The following is a 25,127-nucleotide window of genomic DNA, read 5'->3' on the forward strand; positions in this document are numbered from 1 at the left end:
ATCCCACCCATTTTTTAAAGAAAGAAAATGCTGAGGAGATCCAATTGGGTAATCCTTTGGTCAGGGACAGGTCCAAGCGCGTGGAGTTGACCTGAAGTCTCAATTCCCGAAGGGATCTGTTCAAATTCAGCCGTCCAATTCTGTAACATATACTGAAAAAGACTTTTTGACAAATTAGCTGTCCTAGTAAATTTCTCATACTGAATGGAAGTAACACACAATCTCGGAAACTTTTGTTCACATCTCAGCTGAGCTATTTGCCATAATACATCTAGTTGTTTCTGGACAAGATCTATGAGTTGATTAACCAGCATGAGACCTCTCTGTATCTTGACATTAGCTGAGGCCTGTTTATCTATGACTGTAGTCACTGAGGCTGACAAAGTGTTAATGGTGTCAGTCATCTGGACCTGTCCAGACAGAGCCAAGGCTGTCTGAATTAAGGCCAAACCCAGTTCCCAGTTAGTGGTAAAAAAGCAGGAGAATACTTGAGCATTATACATCACCGTCATTGGGAGTGGAAATGTCGACATTATCCCCCAACGCTGCTCTCTTTTTATTATTGACGCCCTGGACATCACCAAGACGAGGGACATCAGTATTCCCTTGGTCAGTCTGGATTTTTCGGGTGAGTCTTTCTGGTATCCAAAATGGGTTGTCTTCATTCTGTGGGAAAACACAGACAGCTCCCCTGGATCTTATCAAGATAGGATCCGGGCCATACCATTTATTATCAAGGACATTTTTCCATTTAACCATCTCATTGGGCCTATCTGGCTCTGAACAATGACGTTCAGCCGCAGTATGGCCATGAGCATCAATATTTAAAAAATTGAGTGTAAAGAGTGCCATAGACACAGACACTCTTGGTGCTCGGGGTAAAATCTCTTCAATTCCCCTCTTCTGTTTTATAAGATAGGTTTTGAGGGTGCGATGCGCACGCTCAACAATACCCTGTCCTTGAGGGTTGTATGGAAGTCCAGTCAGGTGGGTTACGTCCATCTGACGGCAGAACTGCTGAAATTTTTGAGACGTATAAGCTGGTCCATTATCAGTCTTAAGGAGTTTGGGTTTCCCCCAAGCACTCCATGCCTCAAGGCAATGTTGAATCACATGTGAGGCTTTTTCTCCGGTTAACGGAGAAGCAAACATGATGCCAGAACATGTGTCAATGGACACATGGAGATATTGAAGTTTTCCAAAGGAAGAAACATGTGTAACATCCATTTGCCAGACCTGTAGAGGTCGAATACCGCGTGGGTTAATTCCCACATGAGGAACTGGCAAGAACTCACAGCAGCTTTGACATTGAGTAACAATGTCACGGGCTTCTTTTCTTGTCAGGGAGAAACGACTGCGTAATGTTTCAGCCGTCACATGAAAATTGTTATGAAAATTTCTTGCAGCCTCTACCGGGGATGATAGGGCAGCAGCCACCACTTTAGTGGCCTTATCTGCCAAATCATTTCCCAGAGCCATGGGGCCAGGTAGGCCTGAATGGGCTCTAACATGAGTAATATAAACAGGAAATCTTCTAGATAACAAAACTAATTGTATTTGCTGAAAAATATTGGCAACTCTACTGGAAGGCTTAATCACTCCAGCCACTTCTAAAAGATTTACTGCATTAACCACATAACAGGAATCTGACACAATATTAAGGGGTTCTAAAAAGGTTTTTAAAACTTCTAAGACCACTAAACATTCTACCACTTGAGGTGAATTTTCATTATATTGTTTGGATACCACTTTACCATTAGCCACATAGGCACCTATGCCAGTTTTTGATCCATCAGTATATACCACAATCCCATTTTTAAGTGGGTTTCTTACTGTTATTTGTAGAAACACAACAGATTGATTTTGGGCAAACTGTAAGATTGGATGTTTTGGATAATGGTTATCTATTTTTCCTGAAAAGGAGGTAACTAAAACTGCCCAATCATTAGATGTGGCTGCCAAGGTTTGAACCTGTGCAGCGGTATAAGGTACAATTAAAAGATATGGACTTCGCCCAAAGTGGGTGATTGCTGCTTTTAGACCTTTAAGGGCAAGCTGTGCAATTGCATCAGGATACCAATCTATTATTTTAGCTGGGGATACGTTTGGATGGATCCACAACAATGGCCCATTCTGCCACAAAACTGCAGTTGGCAATTGTGCTGTCTTAAAGACACACAAACTGAAAGGCTGCGAATCCTCAATACGTTGTAATTGTGCATTTTGTAAGGCATTTTCCACTTTTTGTAAGGCCTGGTTAGCAGCTAGAGTAAGAGTCCTAGGGGAGGAGATATGAGGATCTCCTTCTAAAATACCAAACAAAGGCCTTAACTCAGCGGAAGGAATCTTTAAAAAAGGTCTGAGCCAATTAATATCTCCCAACAGCTTTTGAAAATCATTTAAGGTATGGAGGTGATCTCTTCTTATCTCTACCTTTTGGGGCACAATCTTATCTGGGGACACCACAGAGCCCAAGAATTGTCCTGTATCAGAAATTTGGACCTTTTCTGTGGCTATCTGTAAACCCCACTGACTTAAAGTTTTAAGTAGAAAAGGATATGCCTTTTGTAGCATGGTAAGGTCTTTATGGCACAGGAGGATGTCATCCATGTAAAGGAGCAAAATTAAAGAGGGGAATTGTTCCCTCACTGGCAAAAGAGCTTCTTGCACATAAAGTTGGCACATTGTAGGACTATTGGACATTCCCTGTGGTAAGACCTTCCATTGATACCTCTTATCAGGTTCCATGTGATTAATAGAGGGGATGGTAAAGGCAAATCTGGGCCTATCCCTTGGACACAAAGGTATAGAAAAGAAACAATCTTTAATATCTATAATAATTAAATTCCAGCCACGTGGTAAGGCGGAAAGTACAGGGAGACCCCTCTGTACTGGGCCAAATAAGTTCATTTGCTCATTAATGGCTCTGAGGTCATGGAGCAGTCTCCACTTTCCTGACTTTTTCTTAATTACAAAAATTGGAGTATTCCAAGGTGAGGTAGAGGGTTCAATATGGCCTAGTTTTAATTGTTCCTCTACCAGTTGAATCACAGCTTCTAGTTTTTCAGAGGATAGGTGCCATTGAGGAATCCACACTGGGTCCCCTGTTTTCCATGGTATGGGTCGTGCTGCCCCAATGGCCGCTAAGGAAAACCCAGACCCTGTCTGTCTTGGTTTCCATTAGGTAAGATAGGCTCTATCCTTCCCTGTTCTTGATGTCCTAACCCTTTTCCTTCTTTATAACCCATCTTTGCCATGATATTTTTTGCTTTAGTTGAATACCCTCCCGATGGGGCGTTTTCATTGGACAAAATAAGGCCCAAATGCTGCATAATATCCCTTCCCCAGAGGTTAACCGGGAGTGGGAGCACATAAGGTATGAATTTCCCTTGCTGTCCTTCAGAGGATTCCCACGTCAAGGCAATGGAGCTTATAGTGGGACATGATTGATAACCTAGGCCCTGTAATGAATGAGATGACTCTGTGGTGGGCCATGCTTTGGGCCACCAATGTGTAGAGATTATACTTTTATCTGCTCCGGTATCAAGGATGCCTTCAAACTCTTTTCCATTAATCTTAAGGCGGAGCTTAGGTCTATCATTTAAAGATACAACCAAATAGGCAGAATCATTTCCTGAGGAGCCCATTTTCTTTATCTCAGGTCCTGCAGATTTCTCCCTGGTATTATCAGGGAGGAGCAGCAGCTGAGCTATCCTATCTCCTTTACTAATAGAAAAAACGCCCTTAGGGCTTGAGCACAGGACCTGTATTTCAGGGGAATGTTGACAATCCATAACTCCAGGGTGGACTACTAAGCCCTGCAAGGTGAGTGAACCCCGGCCGAGAATAAGGCCCATGGTTCCCGGGGGCAAGGATGGTATAGGCTCCACTGGCACCGGCTGAATACTCATTTGAGGCATTAATAGGAAGTCGGAGGCGGCACGCAGGTCCAACCTTGTGGGTCTTCCTGGGTCGCCTCTCTGACTGCTTCCTGGGTCCTGACAAACCGGTTCCCATATCTTTGAGGGCCCTGGGACCGAGGGCCCGATGACCCGTTTTTTGGCACATCAGTTGATTGACTATCAGGTGGGGGAAGGATTCTGCCCTTTATATCCCTCACAGAGCGACACTGGTCAGCTCTATGATAACCCTTGCCACACTTAGAGCAAAGAGTGAGAGTCCCCCCCTGTTTATCTGGAGCTCTGCAATCTTTCTTAAAATGCCCAGGCTTTCCGCAATTAAAACATGTCCTCTGATCATTTCTGCTCATGGAGCGGTTCTGAGATTGGAGGATGGCGGCCGCTAAGCCTGCATTGGTGAGAGGTCCCCCAAGCTCTCGACAGACCCTGAGCCAGTCTTGTAAGCCTTTGTTCTTTCTTGGGGCTATGGCCGCTCGGCACTCCTTTGTGGCTTGCTCATAGATTAGCTGTTCTACCAGAGGCGCGGCTTGCTCTGAATCTCCAAAAATACGCTCTGCTGCCTCTGTCATTCTGGCCACAAAATCTGAGAAGGACTCCTGAGGTCCCTGGACAACTTTTGTTAATTGACCAGTGGTTTCACCTGCTCGGGAGAGCGCCTTCCAGGCCCTAATAGCCGTGGAGGAAACTTGGGCATAAGCTCCCCAATGGTAGTTTGTTTGATCAGCAGAATAAGCTCCCTGACCCGTTAACAAGTCAAAAGTCCAATCTCTCTGCTCTGGAGTCAAAGCAGCTGCGTTTGCTCGGGCCTGCGCTTGTGCAGTTTCATGCCAAAGAGCTCTCCATTCCATATATTTGCCCATACTAGGGAGAGCGGCTTTTACAACCGTTTGCCAGTCGGCAGGAGTTAGTGCCATGCCGGCAAGCCTGTCTAACTGCACCAAGGTAAAATTAGCATTGGTTCCGTATTTACGGACCGACTCGGCAAGTTCTTTAATTTGTAAGTATTCTACCGGAGCGTGGACACGCCCACCCTCGGCTCCTTCAAAGACCGGAAATGCCTGTTGTATTTTCCTTTGTTCCTCTCTGGGAATGAATGAGTCTGCGCACTGCCTCTCTGCGCATTGTCTCTCTGCGCACTGCCTCTCTGCGCATCTCTCTGCGCATTGCCTCTCTGCGCATCTCTCTGCGCATTGCTGACGCACTACGCAGGGCGGGGGCTCCGCATAGGGCGGACCTTGAAACCGACTGCCCTGAGGCCAATCAGCAAACTGGCCTTCGCCAGCCGCTTTTGGCTTCCTTAACTGATTAGCTAGCACTTTACCTGGCTGGTACCCTTTTTTCTCATAATGAGCTGCTTCTTCCTCCCAGTCTGTTTCTTCAGAGGAGAATTCATCATCTGATTCAGAGCTACCAAGAGCTGGCTCCCCGAGCCCATCCAGCGATGAGCACAGGCTCCTTTTCCTAGAGACCTCCGCTAATTGATCTTTCTTCTTTTCCCTTTTTCCTCTTTTTCTTCTAATCTCTCTCCAGGTATTCCTACCTAACCTTAACTTTTCCTCGGGTTCAAGACCCTTGGAAAGGCCTGTATACTTATTTTGTGTACCATATTTCCTCTTTGTTCCTACTCTCTCTCCCCACTTTACTTCTGATAGCTTGTCCTGAATTTCATCTAGAATCCGCCCTGCCTTAACCACTTGATAACATGTGAAAAGGAACAAAAGGGCTTCTAACATTAGAAAAAATTCAAGGCCAAACATATTCCACTTTACTTCTGATAGACTGTCTTGAATTTCCTTAGAAAGTTCAAGGCCAGGCTTACCTCGTAAAGCTATACTCACTGGTACTCTCGTTCCCCAGCTGAAAAGTTCTGAATTCATACAGTTGAATCCTTCTTAACAGTCTGCTTTACGGGAACCTTTATTACCGCGACCCGCAGTTCTGGTTCTGGAATGAGGGATCTTCCTTGCGCCAGTCCCGAGTTTTTTCTCGTCCCGGAATTTCTCGTCCCGGAATTCGGCACCAATTGTTATTAACGCGTTCTCACGCCCGGCCAGGAAGAACACAGCAAACCAGAATCTTCTGCGGCAAAACTTTATTGCTTACATCTTCAGGAGCAAGAGTGTAAGAAGCAAGAGAGCGAGAAAACGAAACCCCGTCCCTATTAAGGAGAATTATCCTTCGCCTAGGACGTGTCACTCCCTGATTGGCTGCAGCCCATCGGCCGAGTTGACGTCACGGGGAAGGCAGAGCACATGGAGTGGAGAACCACCCTCGGCACATGCGCAGATTATTTGTTTACCACTTAGAACACAGCTGTCAGCGCCATCTTGTAACGGCGAATGTGGGTGCGGCTCCCAACACCTACTGATTTATTTGAGTTAATTTTGCATTAGGCCACTTTGCTGAAGTTGGTTACCAGCTGTAGAAGATCTCTGTTAGAATTTTTGGGGTCACTTATGTATACTATCATATCATGTACAAAAAGAGATACTTTTATTTCTTCTTTGTCAATTTGTATTTCCTTGATCTCTCTTTTTTGTTGTTGTTGTATTGTTCTAGCTAGTGCTTCAAATACTATATTGAATAGATATGTAGAGAGTGGGCATTATTGTCTTGTCAATGATTTTATTGGGATTGCTTCAAGTATATCTCCATTTAATTTGATATTGGCTGTTGGTTTGCAGTAAATTGCGTATATTATGTTTATGTATATGTCTTGATTTCCTGATCTCTCCAAGATTTTTAACATGAAGTATTGTTTTATTTTTTGAAATGCTTTCTGTACAAGTAAGGAGATGATCATGTGATTTTTTTCTTTGAATTTTATTATATAGTGAATTATGTTAATGGATTTTCATATATCCAACCAACCTTGAATCCCTTGGATGAAGACTATTTGATCATGGTGAATGATAGTTTTGATGTGTTCTTGGATATGGTTTGCAAGAATTTTATTGAGTATTTTTCTATCAATATTCATAAGTGAGATTGGTCTAAAGTTCTCCTTTTTGGTTATGGCATTGTATTGTTTAGGTATAAGAGTAATTGTTACTCCATAGAATAAGTAAGGTAATGTCCCCTCCGTTTCTGTTTAATGGAATAGTTTCCGGAATATTGTTATCAGGTTTTCTTTGAAGGTCTGGTAGAACACTGTACTAAATCCATCTGGCCCTGGGCTTTTGCTGTTGTTGTTGCTGTTGCTGTTTGCAAGTTTTTAAATGAATTTTTCTATTCGTTTATGAGATATGGGTCTGCTTAAATTGTTTATCTGCTCTTAATTTAACTTTGGTCTGTGGTATCAGTCCAGGAATCCATCCGTTTCATCTAGATTTTCTAGTTTTGTTGAGTATAGGCTTTTGAGGTAGGATCTGAAGAGTTTTGAATTTCCTCACTTTCTGTTGTAACATATCTTATTCCTTTTCTGAATTTGTTAATTTGGATACTGCCTCTTACTCCTTTACTTTGGTTGGCTAGGGGTTTATCTATCTTGCTGTTTCTCTCAAAGAACCAGCTTTTGGTTTTGTTGACTCTTTGTTTTGTTCTTTTTGTTTCTATTTGCTTGATTTTGGCCCTGCTGTCTTTTCCTGTTGGGTGTGTTTGCTTCTTTTTGTTCTATAGTTCTCAGGTGTTATGTTAAATTGCTAGTGTAAGATATCTCTAGTTTCTTTTCCAGGGCACTTAGTGCTATGAATTTTCCCCTTAGCACTGCTTTCATAGTGTCCCATAACTTTGGGTATAATGTATCAACATTTTCACTAAATTCCAGGAAGTCTTTAATTTCTTTCATTATTTCTTCCCTGAACAAGTTATTATTGTGTAGAGAGTTGTTCAATTTCCATGTGTATGTGGGCTTTCTGTAATTTTTGCTGTTCTTGAAGATCATAATTAGGTCATGGTGGTCTGAAAAGATGTGTGTGGTTATTTTAATCTTCTTGTATTGGTGGAGGTTTGTTTTGTGACCATTTTTATGGCCAATTTTGGAGAAGCTACCATGAGGTGCTGAGAAAATAGTGCATCCTTTTTATGAGGGTAAAATGTTCTATAGATATTTTTTATTATTTTCATTGTGTCTCTGTTTTGTTTGTGTTTCCATGACCTGTCCTTTGGTGAGAGTGGGGTGTTGAAGTCTTCCACTATTATTGTGTGGGATTCAATGTGTGTTTTTTGCTTTAGTAATTTTTTTATGGATGTGGTTGCCCCTGAATTTGGGGTGTAGATGTTCAGAATTGAGAGTTTCTCTTAGTGAATTTTTCCTTTGATTAATATGAAGTATGCTTCCTCATCATGCCTAGTAAATTTTGGTTGAAATTCTATTTTATTGGGTATTAGGACAACAATTCCAGCCTGTTTTCCAGGACCGTCTGTTTGGAAGACCTTTTTCCATTGTCTTACACTGAAACATTATCTTTCTTTGTTATTGAGGTGGTTTCTTTTCTTTCCTTTTCTTTTTATTTCTTTTCTTTTTCCTTCTTTCTTTCTTTCTTTTTTTTTTTTTTTTTTTTTGTAAGCATCAAAATGCTGGTTCTTGTTTGCATATCCAGTCTGTTAGCTTATGTCTTTTTATAAGGGAATTGAGTTGATTAATAATGAGAAATATTAAAGACAGATGACTATTGGTTCCTGATATGTTTGTTTTCATAAGTGGGTTTATGTGCTTGTGGTAGTCTCCTTCTGTTTTTTTTGTGAAATGCTAAATATCTTGTCTTTTCTTTGTTATAGTTACCTTCCTTATGTTGGAGTTTTCTTTCTAGGATCCTCTGTAGGGCTGGTTAATAGATAGATACTCTTTGAATTTAGTTTTGTCCTGGATTAGTTTGTTTTCTCTATCTATGTTGATTGAGATTTTTGCACTGTACAGTAGCCTGGGCTGGTATATGTGCTCTCTTAGAGTCTGCATGACCTCTGATCAGGCTCTTCTGTCTTTTGTAGTTTCTGTTGAGAAGTCTGGTGTAATTTTGATAGGTCTACCTTTGTATGTTACTTGGCCATTTTTCATTGCAGTATATAATAATTTTTCTTTGTACTGTGTGTTTAGTGTTTTGATTATTACGTGACAAGAGGATTTTCTTTTCTGGTCCTATTTATTTGGTGTTTGATAGTCTTCTTGTACCTTTGTGGTCATCTCTTTCTTTAGGTTGGTGAAGTTTTATTCTATGATGTTGTTGAAGATATTTTCGTGTCCTTTGAGTTGAGAATGTTCATTCTCCTCTATTTCCTCTATTATTGTATTTGGTCTTTTCATTGTGTCCTCAATCTCCTGGATGCTTTCTGCTCTTCCAGAGGTCTTGAGTTCAATTCTTAGCAATGACAATATAGCAAATAACCATCTATAGTGAGATCTGCTGCCCTCTTCTGGTCTACAGGCATACATGCAAGCAGAATGCTGTAGGCATAATAAATAATTCTGTTGAAAATTACTTGAGATCCATCCCATGAACAAGAATGAGCAGGATCAATATAGTAAAAATGGCCATCTTGCCAAAAGCAATCTACAGATTCAATGCAATCCCCATCAAAATTCCAACTCAATTATTCAACGAATTAGAAAGGGCAATCTGCAAATTCATCTGGAATAACAAAAAACCTAGGATAGCAAAAACTCTTTTCAAGTATAAAAGAACCTCTGTTGGAATCACCATGCCTGACCTAAAGCTGTACTACAGAGCAATTGTGATAAAAACTGTATGGTACTGGTATAGCGACAGACAAATAGACCAATGGAATAGAATTGAAGACCCAGAGATGAACCCACACACCTATGGTCACTTGATTTTGGAAAAGGGAGCGAAAACCATCCAGTGGAAAAAAGACAGCATTTTCAACAAATGGTACTAGCACAACTGGCAATGATCATGAAGAAGAATGAGAATTGATCCATTCCTATTTCCTTGTACTAAGGTAAAATCTAAGTGGATCAAGAACTCCACATAGAAAAAAAGACATTGAAACTTGAAGAGGAAAAAGTGGGGAAAAGGCTCGAAAATATGGGCACAGGGGAAAATTCCTGAATAGAACAGCAATGATTTATGCTGTAAAATTGAGAATCAACAAATGGGACCTCATAAAATTGCAAAGCTTCTGTAAGCAAAAGACATTGTCAATAGGACAAAAAGGATCTTTACCTATCCTAAATCATATAGGGGGGATTAATATCCAATATATATAAAGAACTCAAGAAAGTGGACTCCAGAAAATCAAATAACCCCATTAAAAAATGGGGCTCAGAGCTAAACAAAGAATTCTCACCTGAGGAATACCGAATGGCTGAGAAGCACCTGAAAAAATGTTCAGCATCTTTAACCACTTAATCATTAGGGAAATGAAAACAAAATAAAACAAAACAAAACAACAACAACAACAACACACACACACAAAAAAAAAAAAAAAAAAAAAAAAAAAAACCAGCCCTGAGATTCTACCTCACACCAGCCAGAATGGCTAAGATCAAAAATTCAGGTGACAGCAGATGCTGTCGAAGACCTGGAGAAAGAGAAACACTCCTCCATTGTTGGTGGAATTGCAAGCTAGTACAACTACTCTGGAAATCAGTCTGGCGGTTCCTCAGAAAATTGGACATAGTACTACCAGAGGATCCCACAATTCCTCTCCTGGGTATATATCCAGAAGATGATCCCTCTGGTAAGAAGGACACATGCTCAACTATGTTCATAGCAGCCTTATTTGTAATAGGCAGAAGCTGGAATGAACCCAGATGCCCCTCAACAGAGGAATGGATACAGAAAATGTGGTACATTTACACAATTGAGTACTACTCAGCTATTAAAAAGAATGAATTTATGAAATTCCTAGGCAAATGGATGGACCTGGAGGGCATCATCCTGAGTGTGGTAACCCAATCACAAAAGAACTCAAATGATATGTACTCACTGATAAGTGGATATTATGCCAGAAACTTAGAATATCCAAGATACAAGATACAATTTGCAAAACACATGAAACTCAAATAGAACGAAGATGAAAGTGTGGACACTTTGCTCCTTCTTTGAATTGGGAACAAAACAACCATGGAAGGAGTTAGAGAGACAAAGATTGGAGCTGAGATGAAAAGATGGACCATGTAGAGACTGCCATACTCTGGGATTCATCCTATAATCAGCCTCCAAACCCTGACACCATTACACACACTAGCAAGATTTTGCTTAAAGGACCCTGATATAGCTGCCTACTGTGAGACTATGCTGGGGCCTAGCAAACACAGAAGTGGTTGCTCACAGTCACCTATTGGATGGATCACAAGGCCCTCAATGGAGGAGCTAGAGAAAGTACCCAAGGACCTAATGGGGTCTGCAATCCTATAGGTGGAACAACAATATGAACTACCAGTACCCCCCGAGCTCATGTCTCTAGCTACATATGCATCAGAAGATGGCGTAGTAGGCCATCAGTCGAAAGAGAGGCCCATTGGTCTTGCAAACTTTATATACCTCAGTACAGAGGAATGTCAGGGCCAAGAAATAGAAGGAGTCATTAATAGTCTCCCAGCCAAAAAATGCCCAGGACCAGATGGGTTTAGTGCAGAGTTCTACTAGACCTTCAAAGAAGATCTAATTCCAGTTCTGCACAAACTATTCCACAAAATAGAAGTAGAGGGAACTCTACCCAACTCATTCAATGAAGCCACAATTACTCTGATATCTAAACCACAGAAAGATCCAACAAAGATAGAGAACTTCAGACCAATTTCCCTTATGAATATCGAGGCAAAAATACTCAATAAAATTCTTGCTAAGCGAATCCAAGAACACATTAAAGCAATCATCCATCCTGACCAAGTAGGTTTTATTCCAGGGATGCAGGAATGGTTTAATATATGAAAATCCATCAATGTAATCCATTATATAAACAAACTCAAAGACAAAAACCACATGATCATCTGGTTAGATGCGGAAAAAGCATTCAACAAGATCCAAAACCCATTAATGATAAAAGTTTGGAAAGATCAGGAATTCAAGGCCCATACCTAAAGATGATAAAAGCAATCTACAGCAAACCAGTAGCCAACATCAAAGTAAATGGTGATAAGCTTGAAGCAATCCCACTAAAATCAGGGACTAGACAAGGCTGTCCACTTTCTCCCTACCTATTTAACATAGTACTTGAAATCGTAGCCAGAGCAATTCTACAACAAAAGGAGATCAAGGGGATACAAATTGGGAAAAATGAAGTCAAAATATCACTTTTTACAGATGATATGATAGTATATATAAGTGACCCTAATAATTCCACCAGAGAACTCCTAAACCTGATAAACAGCTTCTGTGAAGTAGCTGGATATAAAATTAACTCAAACAAGCCAATGGCCTTTCTCTACACAAAGAATAAACAGGCTGAGAAAGAAATTAGGGAAACAACACCCTTCTCAATAGTCACAAATAACATAAAATATCTTGGTGTGACTCTAAGGAAGTGAAAGATCTGTATGACAAAAACTTCAAGTCTCTGAAGAAAGAAATTAAAGAAGATCTCATAAGATGGAAAGATCTCCCATGCTCATGGATTGGCAGGATCAACACTGTAAAAATGGCTATCTTGCCAAAAGCAATCTACAGATTCAATGCAATCTCCATCAAAATTCCAACTCAATTCTTCAACGAATTAGAAAGAGCAATCTGCAAATTCATCTGGATTAAGAAAAAAAACTAGGATAGCAAAAACTCTTTTCAAGGATAATAGTACCTCTGGTGGAATCACCATGCCTGACCTAAAGCTTTACTACAGAGCAATTGTGACAAAAATTGTATGGTACTGGTATAGTGACAGACAACTAGACCAATGGAATAGAATTGAAGACCCAGAAATGAACCCATACACCTATGGTCACTTGATCTTTGACAAGGGAGCTAAAACTATCCAGTGGAAGAAAGACCGCATTTTCAACAAATGGTGCTGGCACAGCTGGTTGTTATCATGTAGAAGAATGCAAATAGATCCAGTCCTATCTCCTTGTACTAAGGTCAAATCTAAGTGGATCAAGGAACTCCACATAAAACCAGAGGCACTGAAACTTATAGAGGAGAAAGTGGGTAAAAGCCTTGAATATATGGGCACAGGGGAAAAATTCCTGAATAGAACAGAAATGGCTTGTGGTGTAAGATCAAGGATTGACAAATGGGACCTCATGAAACTGCAATGCTTCTGCAAGGCAAAAGACAGCCTCAATAAGACAAAAAAGCAACCAACAGATTGGGAAAGGATCTTTACCTATCCCAAATCGGATAGGGGACTAATATCCAATATATATAAAGAACACAAGAGGGTGGACTCCAGAAAATCAAATAACCCCCTTAAAAAATGGGGCTCAGAGCTAAACAAAGAATTCACAACCGAGGATTACCGAATGGCTGGGAAGTACCTGAAACAGTGTTCAACATCCTTAATCATCAGAGAAATGGAAATCAAAACAACCCTGAGATTCCACCTCACACCAGTCAGAATGGCTAAGATCAAAAATTCAGGTGACAGCAGATGCTGGCAAGGATGTGGAGAAAGAGGAACACTCCTCCATTGTTGGTGCAATTGCAAGCTTGTACAACCACTCTGGAAATCAGTCTGGTAGTTCTTCAGAAAATCGGACATAGTACTACCGGGGGATCCCCCAATACCTCTCCTGGGCATATATCCAGAAGATGTCCCAACAGGTAAGAAGGACATATGCTCCACTATGTTCATAGCAGCCTTATTTATAATAGCCAGAAGCTGGAATGAACCCAGATGCCCCTCAACAGAGGAATGGATACAAAAAATGTGGTACATTTACACAATGGAGTACTACTCAGCTATTAAAAAGAATGAATTTGTGAAATTCATAGGCAAATTGTTGGACCTGGAGGATATCATCTTGAGTGAGATAACACAATCACAGAAGAACTCACATGATATGTACTCACTGATAAGTGGATATTAGCCCAGAAACTTAGTATAGAAGATATAAGTTACAATTTGCAAAACACATGAAACTGAAGAAGAACGAAGACCAAAGTGTGGACACTTTGCCCCATTTTAGAATTGGAAACAATCACCCATGGAAGGAGTTACAGAGACAAAGTTCGGAGCTGAGACAAAAGTATGGACCATCTAGAGACTGCCATATCCAGGGATCCATCCCATAATTAGCCTCTAAACAATGACACCATTGCATACACTAGCAAGCGTTTGTTGCAAGGACTGTGATATAGCTGTCTCTTGTGAGACTAGGCTGGGGCCTAGCAAACATATAAGTGGATGCTCACAGTCAACTATTGGATGGATCACAGGGCCCCCAATGGAGGAGCTAGAGAAAGTATTTTAGGAGCTAAAGAGATCTGCAACCCTGTAGGTGCAATATTATGAACTAACCAGTACCCCGGAGCTCTTGTCTCTAGCTGCATATGTATCGAAAGATGGCCTATTCAGCCATCACTGGAAAGAGAGGCCCATTGGACTGGCAAACTTTATATGCCCCTGTATAGGGGAACGCCAGGGCCAAAAAATGGGAATGGGTGGGTAAGGGAGTGGAGGGGGAGGGTGTGGGGGACTTTTGGGATAGCATTGGAAATGCAATTGAGGAAAATATTTAATAAAAAAAAGACGTGGAAGTGGAGGGGTAGGGGAGTGGGTGGGGAGTGTTTGGGGTGCCTTTTGGGGTAGCATTGGAAATGTAAATGAAGAAAACACCTAATTAAAAATAATGAAGAAAAAAATTAAAATGTTTAAATTTTTCAAATAGATTGATAATGGAAATCCATAATTTTATGTGGAAAAGCAAAATATCTGAATAATTCTCATTTGTTAAATTACTAGTGTTAATAACTTGAAACTTGTAATTAAAGGTCTTGTTCATTTTTTGTTGATGTGTGTGTACAGCACCTAGTGAGAGATTATGATATGCTTCTGACTATCAGTCCTTCATAACGAAAGTCAATAAAAACAGTGTATGTTTGTCAAAGATAAAAAATGAACCAATCAATTGGTTGAAGAATCATCTATTAATGACATTCAGTATTAATAATTCTCTGTTAACTGTTGTCTGAGAGACTTTATGACTTGACTGATATAGAGACCCATAGCCAAACATTACAGCCTGGGGACACTTTAAGAAGCATTGAGGAACCCAGAGTGGATAAGATGACAAAAGTCATGTAACCTGGACCCTGGGAGACTCTCAGAGACTGAAGCACCAACCAAAGGGTATACATGGGCTGGACCTAGGCCTCACCACATGCTGTAGCTAGGTCCCCAAACACATGTCACAGAGATGCAGCTTTGTCCATGCAGCTTCCCAACATTTGTAGTAGGTCTTCTGAGATACCTGTGGACTGTAGCAGATCTGGGAGGTCTTTAGAGTGTAGGGTCTTCATAGGAGCAAATGCCCTGGTCAAAGTTTCAGGCTGGAAATGGGGTGAATTTCAAGCAGAGGGGGGACATTTTTGTTGCCTGTCTGTGGAATTCATCCCCCCAACTGGGCTGCCTTGACTAGCCTCAGTGGGAGTGTTACCCAGGAGGGCCTTTTCCCTTGGGCATCAGGACATGGCGAAAGGGGCTGTGTGATCTTCATCCAATATTTTAGAGTTTCAACTGATCAGTGACTACAGGAATTCCAGTTTTTTTTTAATGACGCATTCCCTTTCCCTGTAGCATATACCTGTTGCTTTGCATCATTCTCATGAAGACTCAGAAATGTATACAAATGTCTATAATTTACTATTTTCTTCTGCAGAATATTTTCAACTTAACTCAATGATTCTCCAGCTTTCACCAATTATAGGATCTCAAGAAACCAAGTATAGCACCAAGACCAAGGTATTGACATTGTATAATGTTAATTTTACATTATTTCACAATGAAAGGAAGTAGACAATTTTGTTGAATACATACATGTACTTTATAATCCCTTTGATCATTCGTGGGGCATCTGATTATGTAAATAATTCTGAATACCCCTTTTTCTAAGTGATGAAAAATACATTTTGAAGATTTATTATTTCTAGTTCCAATTTAAAGATTTTTTTCTTATCACCAATTGAAGTGGTTGGAAACTTACATATCTGATCTCTCACTTGATTAACCTTTCTTCTACGTGTGCTAAGGATGAAAGTCAGAAGTTTGGACATCTGAAGTAAACAGTTTATCACTTAGTTACATGCATCTACACCTCTTGGAGCTTTATCCTCTATAACTGTTTTTGTAAAAATGTCATTTAAGTATGTAAAGCTTCTCCTGATCTCTTTTAGAATAATTCCAGTTTTCTTTTAAAACATCAATTCATATAATGTATTAGGTACTTGTTTTGCCAAAGAGAATGAAAGATTAAATTAATACTATTGTGCAGCGATGAACACATAGAGAAAGGGTATAGTATGTTACCTTTTGTATGTATATATACTTGGTCCCCATTTTCCTCCAAAACAAATTTTGTGCTTGGCTTTTTGAGTCTTTTTGTTCTTCGATTCATACCCTGTGAATACATGTAATTCCATTGAATTTACTTGCTGGAATTTTTAAATATAACAATATTTTACTTTTTATACTTTTATTTTAAAGCATTCATATTATTTCCCTTGTCAAAGTTCACCTTGTTCCCATTCTCTTCCCTACACATTCAACTTTACATACTGTCTAACAAAACCAACCAAAAATTCCAATATAACAGAAAATCTTCCCTCAAAAGCCTAGAAAACAAAATACCTAACTCAAAAAGAAAAAAAGAAAAGAAAAGAAAAGAAAGGCATAAAGAAAACATCAAACTCAGATAGTCATGGCCTTTACCTGCAAAGCAATTTCAATTATTCATACAAATTTATAAATCAAATAACTTCATTGTGCTCCTGACATAATTTCTATATTAATGTTCTAATTGTACTAAATATGTCTATGTCACCAATTCATTGAATGTTAAAAAGGTGAACAGTATTTTTTTCTGTGTCTTTAAAAAAAGCTTTTAAGACAAACATAACCAGGAGAGTATATTTACACATAATTTAGCCTATAGAACTTCAAGAATATTTCTGCTTAGAATCTGCTATCTTGGATGACTTTCTAGAAGAAAACCATTCCCAATTTTATAGCAATTCCATGCCTTTTTGTATTGTGAAAGTATTAATTTCCTGTATATTCAGTTTAGTAGCATGCATAACCCATGAATGATTGACAGTTCAATGAAAACTGATACAAATACCATGTGACAAACATTTATTAAGGCTTACAGACAGGAGTGCTAATCAATAACATGGGCGATCCAGCAGCTGACATACTCAACAAAACATCTAAAAGCAGGCTGTAGAGCTCTACCAGCATTGTTAGAATGCACATTAGAAGAGCCTACCAAACAATAACTATGTTTTTGAAAGTCAAATGGAGCATGGCTATACAAGCAAATTTTCTTTCACCTTTATTTTGCTGGTAAACATGAGCAAAGGGAATTTCAGGCAAGAATACACAACCAGTGGTTTGCTAGCTTGCTTTGACCCAAGGAATACCACACCTAGCATACATTTATGTATACATGTACACATGTGCATATGTAGTATATGTAATTGCAGTTCTATTCATAGATAACAGTACTTTTCTAGAATTCTTATGAGATGTAACCCTTATTAGCACATTCAAGTTCTGATCTACCTCCCCAACTTCTATTGTTCTTTTAGGTCCGCTAGATCATTAGGACCAAAACAATAGCTACTCATATGTGCATTTTGATGTTCTACTTTTGCAGAGATCATATAAATAATTGTTTTGCATTTTCTGTTTGTTTATTAAATTGTCCATATTGTCTGCTCCTTTTTTAATTAGGATAATCTACTTTCTAGTGATTTTTGAAGATGTGGAACTAACACATTATTTGCTATAAATATATGCAGTTATGCTGACAACATTTTCATGTGGCTCCAAAGGCTTTATTTGACTTCAGATTTTCTCCTATGTATGTTCCAGAAATGTATATGAATATGTCTTATATCATTCAACTTTTAAATCATTTTGTATTCAATTGTAGCAACAATGAAAAAGATAAGAACATACATTCTCTAGAACTCATAATATCATATAGGAAATAAAAACACCAATATCCAATTTAATATTTAATGTTAAAACTAATTAATTCACTTTTCCTCTAATTGCTATTTATTTGATGGATAAATAAATCATTTCCACCTTTATCTTTTCTAAATAAACTATATTAAAGATTCCATGACCATTGAGAAGAAAAAAATAGAGCAATCTTTTGCCAAAAGCAAATATCTTCTTTAAAACTGTTCTTTTTCTTACAGTATATCATAGGGCAAGAGAGATGCCTCAATGCTTAGTATTGTACTTTCACAGTACCCCAGTTCACCAGACAGACAGCTGAGGACTGCCTTTAACTATAGCTCTAAGGAATTAGGATGGCTTTGTCCTCTTAAGTACTTGAACATAACTGTCTGTACACATTCTCTCTCTCTCTCTTTCTCTCTCTCTCTCTCTCTCTCTCTCTCTCTCTCTCTCTCTCTCTCTCTCACACACACACACACACACACACACACACAAACACACACACATACACACACACAGTAATTAAAATCAGCTATAAATATGAGTACATAAGTTTTGGAGAAAAATGTGTTATGTATGTTAGGAATTGGAGAAAAGAACCTAGGGAGTGGATTCTCTAAAGATATAGTATATACTTGTTGCATGAAATATAAAAAACAACCCATGCTAACACAGGCTAGGCACTGCTAGGCACTGACAGACAGGCCAACTTGTTTTCAGTTCCACAGACTCTCTGACTCAGAGTGCTGAAATTTCTTTCTTCTCCTGTATAGCTAAGATAGTGCACTCTCACACACCAAGTTCAGACATCATAACTTTCTCTGGAACCCAGTTGAGTGGGTGCATGAAGGAAAACACCACGCAATCTTAATTTAGAATCAATAGGTAACATAATCGCTGGGTGCAGAATCTAGCATCCTAATACTCAAGTGGCAGATCCTGGTGGATAAACCACTCAAACTGACAGCCTCCTAGAACAGGTCTTCCTGTTTGCTGGTGCCTAGCTGGTGTTAGCATGTTTTTGTTTGTTTGTTTTTGTTTTTAATATTTCATGCAGCATAAATATACTTAGATAAAATTGTCAAAGAATTTTTTGAAAATTTTAAATTTAACTGAAGAGAAACCAGAATAATCTATATATACCTACTACATGGAAAAAAATATATACTTGCTGCAGTCTTTTATTAAAGATAATATTTTAGAGAAATTGCTTCTATTAGATGAGCCACTAGGGCAGCAACTAAGGAAGACAAGAATAAGACAAAAACATTATAACATTTTAAAGAAAGAATGTTCACGGTCTTTTAAACTTACACTGTACATTCATACACAAAATAATTAAAAAACATGATAAAAATAAAAACATCAAAAAGAAAGATATTGAAAAAATGTTGCTTAGTGGGTAAAGGCATTTGTTTCCAAGGATGATCACCTGAGTTTAATCACCAGAACCCACATGATAGAAGGAGACAACACAGGTCTAACCACAATATGAACCCGTGGTATGTGCACTTGTACACCTGCAGAAATACACACACACACACACACACACACACACACAAACATACACACACGGGGGGGGGGGATAAGTGGAATTTTTAAACAAATGGTAATATTATTCTCTAATATATGCTAATATTATTCTCCAATATATGTACTTAGTATTTAGTTGACACCTGCAGAGAAATTATGAAAGGTATTTTTAAAAAATGGAGTTATAACACATACACAAATACATTGATATATGGCTAAAAAGAAAAAAAAAATCGAGTAAAGTAAAACAGGCCATGTAGAGCCAAAACGTGTAGGGATGTGTGTGTGGGAAGGACACGGGTTTGACGTAGAGAGAGTTTGTGACATCACAGAGCCAGTTGCCTCAGTTGTTAGCAACAGTCAGTCTGGCAACAGATGAGAATCCAATTCAGACAGCAGTGAAAGTCTTCCCTGACTCTCTCTGGGCAGCTTTAGTCCTACTTCGTTCATCCCTGGTTTCTAAGCCACTGAAAGCAGTCTTCCAGAACATGGAGGAGGCTGAAGGTAGTCCGGAAGAAACCCAGGACTTTATGAAATACTACAGCTCTTTCGGGATAAGACTTGAGAGAACCTGTAAGATGAAGTTTCATGACAGTCGGGAGCTTCCGAGAGGAAACATGTTGCCATTGAAGTCTGTGAAGATCCTCCGTGACTGGCTCTGTGAGCACCAGTTTAACGCCTACCCTACTGTAGCAGACAAACGAATGCTGTCCAAGAATACCGATTTATCTTACCTGCAGGTATCCAACTGGTTTGTAAATATCCGCAAACACCTTCGCTGGGAAATTCGTTACAAACCATACAGCTTGAGTCACGAAGGCCAGGCTGCCAATGCAGCCCAGAAGCAGCACTCCAATCCATCCGAGGAGGTCAAGACACAGTTTAACGAAAACGCCGATATGCAGGATCTGCCCCTGCCAATACGTCAAGATTCCGAAGAGAAAGTGCCATATCTGGAGTCTTCTCCAAACCAGAAGGTTATCGCTGAAGACAACATAGAGAAAGAAGAGAAGATTTCAATCACTGAGCCTTGGTCTTCTCCTGAAGTTGCATGGCCAGAGGAAAAGCCTGATTTTAGCAGCTTCTACATGTTGGTTGATGTTGCTGTACAGAAGGCAAAAGAAATGGAGGAGCAGAAGAAGCAAAACCCCAACCCACAGGGTCCCCAACAACAGTTCATGTAGCCAGTTCTTTGAACTCTGGGAGGTTCATTTATACTCAACCTGATTAGCTTGTAATGCCGTCTTCTGCTCCATATTATTCTCCTTTAGAAGTCTTTTCCATCAATGTTTTCTGAAGAAAGTTACTATCCATGATATTCAACTTTAACAAATTGCTAACTTTATTCTCCTCCCCTGGACTTTAGCCCTATATATTTATTATTAAACATCATGCAAGCTACAGACAAGGGTGTTCACAGTTATTATCAATTTTTCCACCCCAGAGAGTTCTGGTCACCAAGTCATCCTTCTTTCCCTCTCCTTGTATAAGTACCTTTATTAGTAATACAGATAATAGAATGGAAACGCTCAAAAACAGGTGCTTTGACACTGCAGGCCAGATTTTAATGCATGAGTTTTTAAATGCTTTCAACTCTGTTTTTGTTTCACTTTGTACAGTTTATTTTGTGTTAGAGTTCATCTCTGTAGGAATATGAGTATGAAAGCCAAAGTAAAGTGATTTCATAATTTTTAGGAGGGGGTTAAGAGTAATCTCTTAAGGTGGAACACTAGTAAACATTTGGCATGGTAATTTCATGGACAACTTCAAATTGACAGGTTACTGCTGCCAATTCTTCCTGTGTTCACTTTGTTTGGAGAATGTGTTTTGTTAGGTTTAATTATCTGCATCACAGGAAATCTGTAAAAATAAATTCTCCCCAAACCAGCTATAGATACTTTATGGGGGGGGGGAGAGAATCAATCTAGATGATTTTAGTAAAACTAAAATTATACTCGGGTAATTTATATTGTGTTTGTTTTAATTATTTAACATTTATCTCCGATTTCAAAATGGTTGAGCAGGTAGGGATTGGTGAGAATTTAAATTTTCCACATGAAAATAATACTATGGAAGTATGAATGAAGCTTCTTATGTTGTATCAATCTCAGACAGATTTTCAATGGGAACCAAAGCATATTAATTCAGAAAACTGTAATTTATGGTCTCTGATGTCATAAAGTTAAATCTGGTCTATATGGCCTCCACTTCTGCTCCAGCAAGAGCAGAAAACAGTGTGTTTTTGGTTTGTTTTAATACAGTTCTCACTATGTGTATTTTCAGTATCTTTATTTTATTTTCAATTTTCATTTTATCTTTTTAAATCATTTTTTGTAAGCAGGTTTAGTGTGAATAATTTCAGATTCCGTGTTAGTAACAATGGAGGACGTCAGCAATCTCAAACTTCCATTCAAGAAATAGACTACAGCAATCCAAGTTTCTTTTTAATTATTGTTTTTTTTTCTCTTCAGAACAGACTTTATTGCGATCACACAGACTACACCAGCCCCAGGCACGTGCCCCACTTCACACCAGCTCCTAACTGTGGGCCCATATCTCATGGAAAATTCACCAGCTCCCTAGGCAGAAGGCACAGCACAAACACCCCACTTCTGTCAGTGACTGGGCCATTTTCTTTTTTTTTATTAAGTATTTTCTTCATTTACATTTCAAATGCTATCCCCAAAGCCCCCTATACACTCCCACCACCCTTCTCCCAAACCCACCCACTCCTGCTTCCTGTCCCAGGCATTTCCCTGTACTAGAGAATATGATCTTTGCAATACCAAGAGCCTCTCCTACCATTGATGGTCTACTAGGCCATCATCTGCTACATATGAAACCAGAGACACAGCTCTGGGGGGGAGGGGTGGTTTACTGGTTACTTCATATCTTTGTTCCTTCTACAGAGATGCAGACCCCTGTAGATCCTTGGGTACTTTTTCTAGCTCCTTCATTAGGAGCCTTGTGATCCATCCAATAGATGACTGTGGGCATCCACTTCTATATTTGCCAGGCATTGGCCTAGACTCACACAAGTGAGTTATATCAAGGTCTTGTCAGCAAAATCTTTCTGGAATATGCAATAGTGCCTGGATTTGGTGGTTGTTTATGGGATGGATCACTGGGTCGGGCAGTCTCTGGATGGTCTTTCATTCTGTCTTAGCTCTGAACTTTGTCTCTGTAACTCCTTCCATGGGTACTTTGTTCCCATTTATAAGAAGGAACGAAGTATACACACTTTGGTATTCTTTCTTGAGTGTCATGTGTTTTGCAAATTGTATATTGGATCTTCTAAGTTTTGGGGCTAATATCCACTTATCAGTGAGTGCATATCATGTGATTTCTTTTGTGATTGGGGTGCCTCATTCAGGATAATATCCTCCAGATGCATCCATTTGCCTAAGAATTACATGAATTCATTGTTTTTAATCGCTGAGTAGTACTTCATTGTGTAAATGTACCACATTTCTGTATCCATTCCTCTGTTGAGGGACATCTCGATTCTTTCCAGCTTCTGGCTATTATAAATAAGGCTGCTATGAACATAGTGGAGCATGTGTCCTTCTTTCCGGTTGGAACAACTTCAGGATATATGCCCAGGAGAGGAATAGCTGGATCTAGTGGTAGTACTATGTCCAGTTTTCTGAGGAACCACCAGACTGATGTCCAGAGTGGTTTTACCAGCTTGGCAATCCCACCAACAATGGTTTTAGCTCCCTTGTCAAAGAACAAGTGACCATAGGTGGGTGGGTTCATTTTTGGTTCTTAAATTGTACTCCATTTATCTACCTGTCTTTTGCTGTACCAGTAGAATGTAGTTTTTATCATAATTGCTCTGTAGTACAGCTTGAGGACAGGCATGGTGATTACCCCAGAGGGTATTTTATCATTGAGAGGAGTCTTTGCTATCCTTTTTTTTTTTTTTTTTTTTTTTGTTATTCCAGATGAATTTGCAAATTGCTCTTTCTAATTTGTTGAAGAATTGAGTTGGTATTTTCATTGGGGTTGCTTTGAATCTGTAGATTGCTTTTGGCAAGTTAGTCATTTTTACTGTATTGATCCTGCTAATCCATGTGCATGGGAGATCTTTCCATCTTTCAAGATCTTCTTTGTTTTTGTTTCTTCAGAGACTTGAAGTTCTTATCATTAAGATCTTTCACTTCCTTTTTTAGAGTCACAGCAAGGTATTTTATGTTATTTGTGACCATTGTGAACAGTGTTGTTTTCCTAATTTCTTTCTCAGCCTGTTTATCCTTTGTGTAGAGAAAGGCCATTGACTGGTTTGAGTTTGTTTTATATCCAGCTGCTTCATTCAAACTCTTTATCAGGTTTAGGAGTTCTCTGGTGGAATTTTTAGGGTCACTTATATATACTATCATATCATCTGGGAACAGTGATATTTTGACTTCTTCCTTTCCAATTTGTATCCCCTTGATCTCTTTTTGTTGTTGAATTGCTCTGGCTAGGACTAAAGTACTATATTGAATAGGTAGGGAGAAAGTGGGCAGCCTTATTTAATCCGTGAATTTAGTGGGATCGTTTCAAGTTTCTCTCCATTTAGATTGATGTTGGCTATTGGTTTTCTATATATTGCTTTTATTATGTTTAGGTATGGGCCTTGAATTCCTGAAATTTCCAAGACTCTCATGACTTTGTGTTGGATTTTGTCAAATACTTTCTCAGTATCCAAGGAGATCATCTTTTGGATTTTTGTCTTTGAGTTTATTTATTAGGTGGATTATGTTGATGGATTTCCATATACTAAACTATCTCTGCATCCCTGGAATGAAGCCTTCTTGATTATGTTGGATGATTGTTTGGATGTGTTCTTGGATTCAGTTATCAAGAATTTTATTGAATAGTTTTGCTTCAATATTCATAAGGGAAATTGGTCTGAAATTTATCTTTGTTGTGTCTTTACGAGGTTTAGAGTAATTGTGGCTTCATAGAATAAATCGGGTAAAGTACCTTCTGTTTCTATTTTGTGGAATAGTTTGAGCAGAACTGGAATTAGGTCTTCTTTGAAGGTCTGCATTAAACCCATGTGGTTCTTGGGCTTTTTTTTTTTTTTTTTTTTTTTTTTTTTTGGTTGGAAGACTATTTCTTTAAAGGATATGGGATTGTTTAGGTTATTAATCTGATCCTGATTTAACTTTGATACCCTGTATCAAAATCTAGAAATTTGTCCATTTCATCCAGGTTTTCCAGTTTTGTTGAGTATAGTCTTTTGTAGAAGGATCTGATGGTGTTTTGGATTTCATTAGGTTCTGTTGTTATGTCTACCTTTTCATTTCTAATTTTGTTAATTAGAAAACTGTTCCTGTGCCCTCTAGTGAGTCTGGCTAACTGTTTATCTATCTTGTTGATTTTCTCAAAGAACCAGCTCCTTGTTTGGTTGATTCTTTGAATAGTTCTTTTTGATTCCACTTGGTTGATTTCAGCCCTGAGTTTGATTATTTCATGCCTTCTACTCCTCTGAGGTGAATTTGCTTCTTTTTGTTCTAGAGCTTTTGGGTGTGCTGTCAAGCCGCTAGTATATGCTCTCTCTATTTCTTTTTGGAGATACTCAGAGCTATGAGTTTTCCTCTTAGGAATGCTTTTATTGTGTCCCATAAGTTTGGGTATGTTGTGGCTTCACTTTCTTTA

At 39.0% G+C, this 25,127-nt stretch overlaps 1 protein-coding gene across 1 annotated transcript; it reads left to right on the forward strand.

Moving 5' to 3' along the window:
- Positions 1–19,851: 19,851 nt before the first annotated feature.
- Tgif2lx2 (TGFB-induced factor homeobox 2-like, X-linked 2) lies at positions 19,852–20,883 on the forward strand. The gene has a single exon (NM_001142750.1). The coding sequence runs from the start codon at positions 19,967–19,969 to the stop codon at positions 20,660–20,662; it is 696 nt and encodes a 231-aa protein (NP_001136222.1). The 5' UTR covers positions 19,852–19,966; the 3' UTR covers positions 20,663–20,883.
- Positions 20,884–25,127: the final 4,244 nt, after the last annotated feature.

Source organism: Mus musculus, chromosome X, assembly GCF_000001635.26.
Source record: "Mus musculus strain C57BL/6J chromosome X, GRCm38.p6 C57BL/6J".
Taxonomy (NCBI): domain Eukaryota; kingdom Metazoa; phylum Chordata; class Mammalia; order Rodentia; family Muridae; genus Mus; species Mus musculus.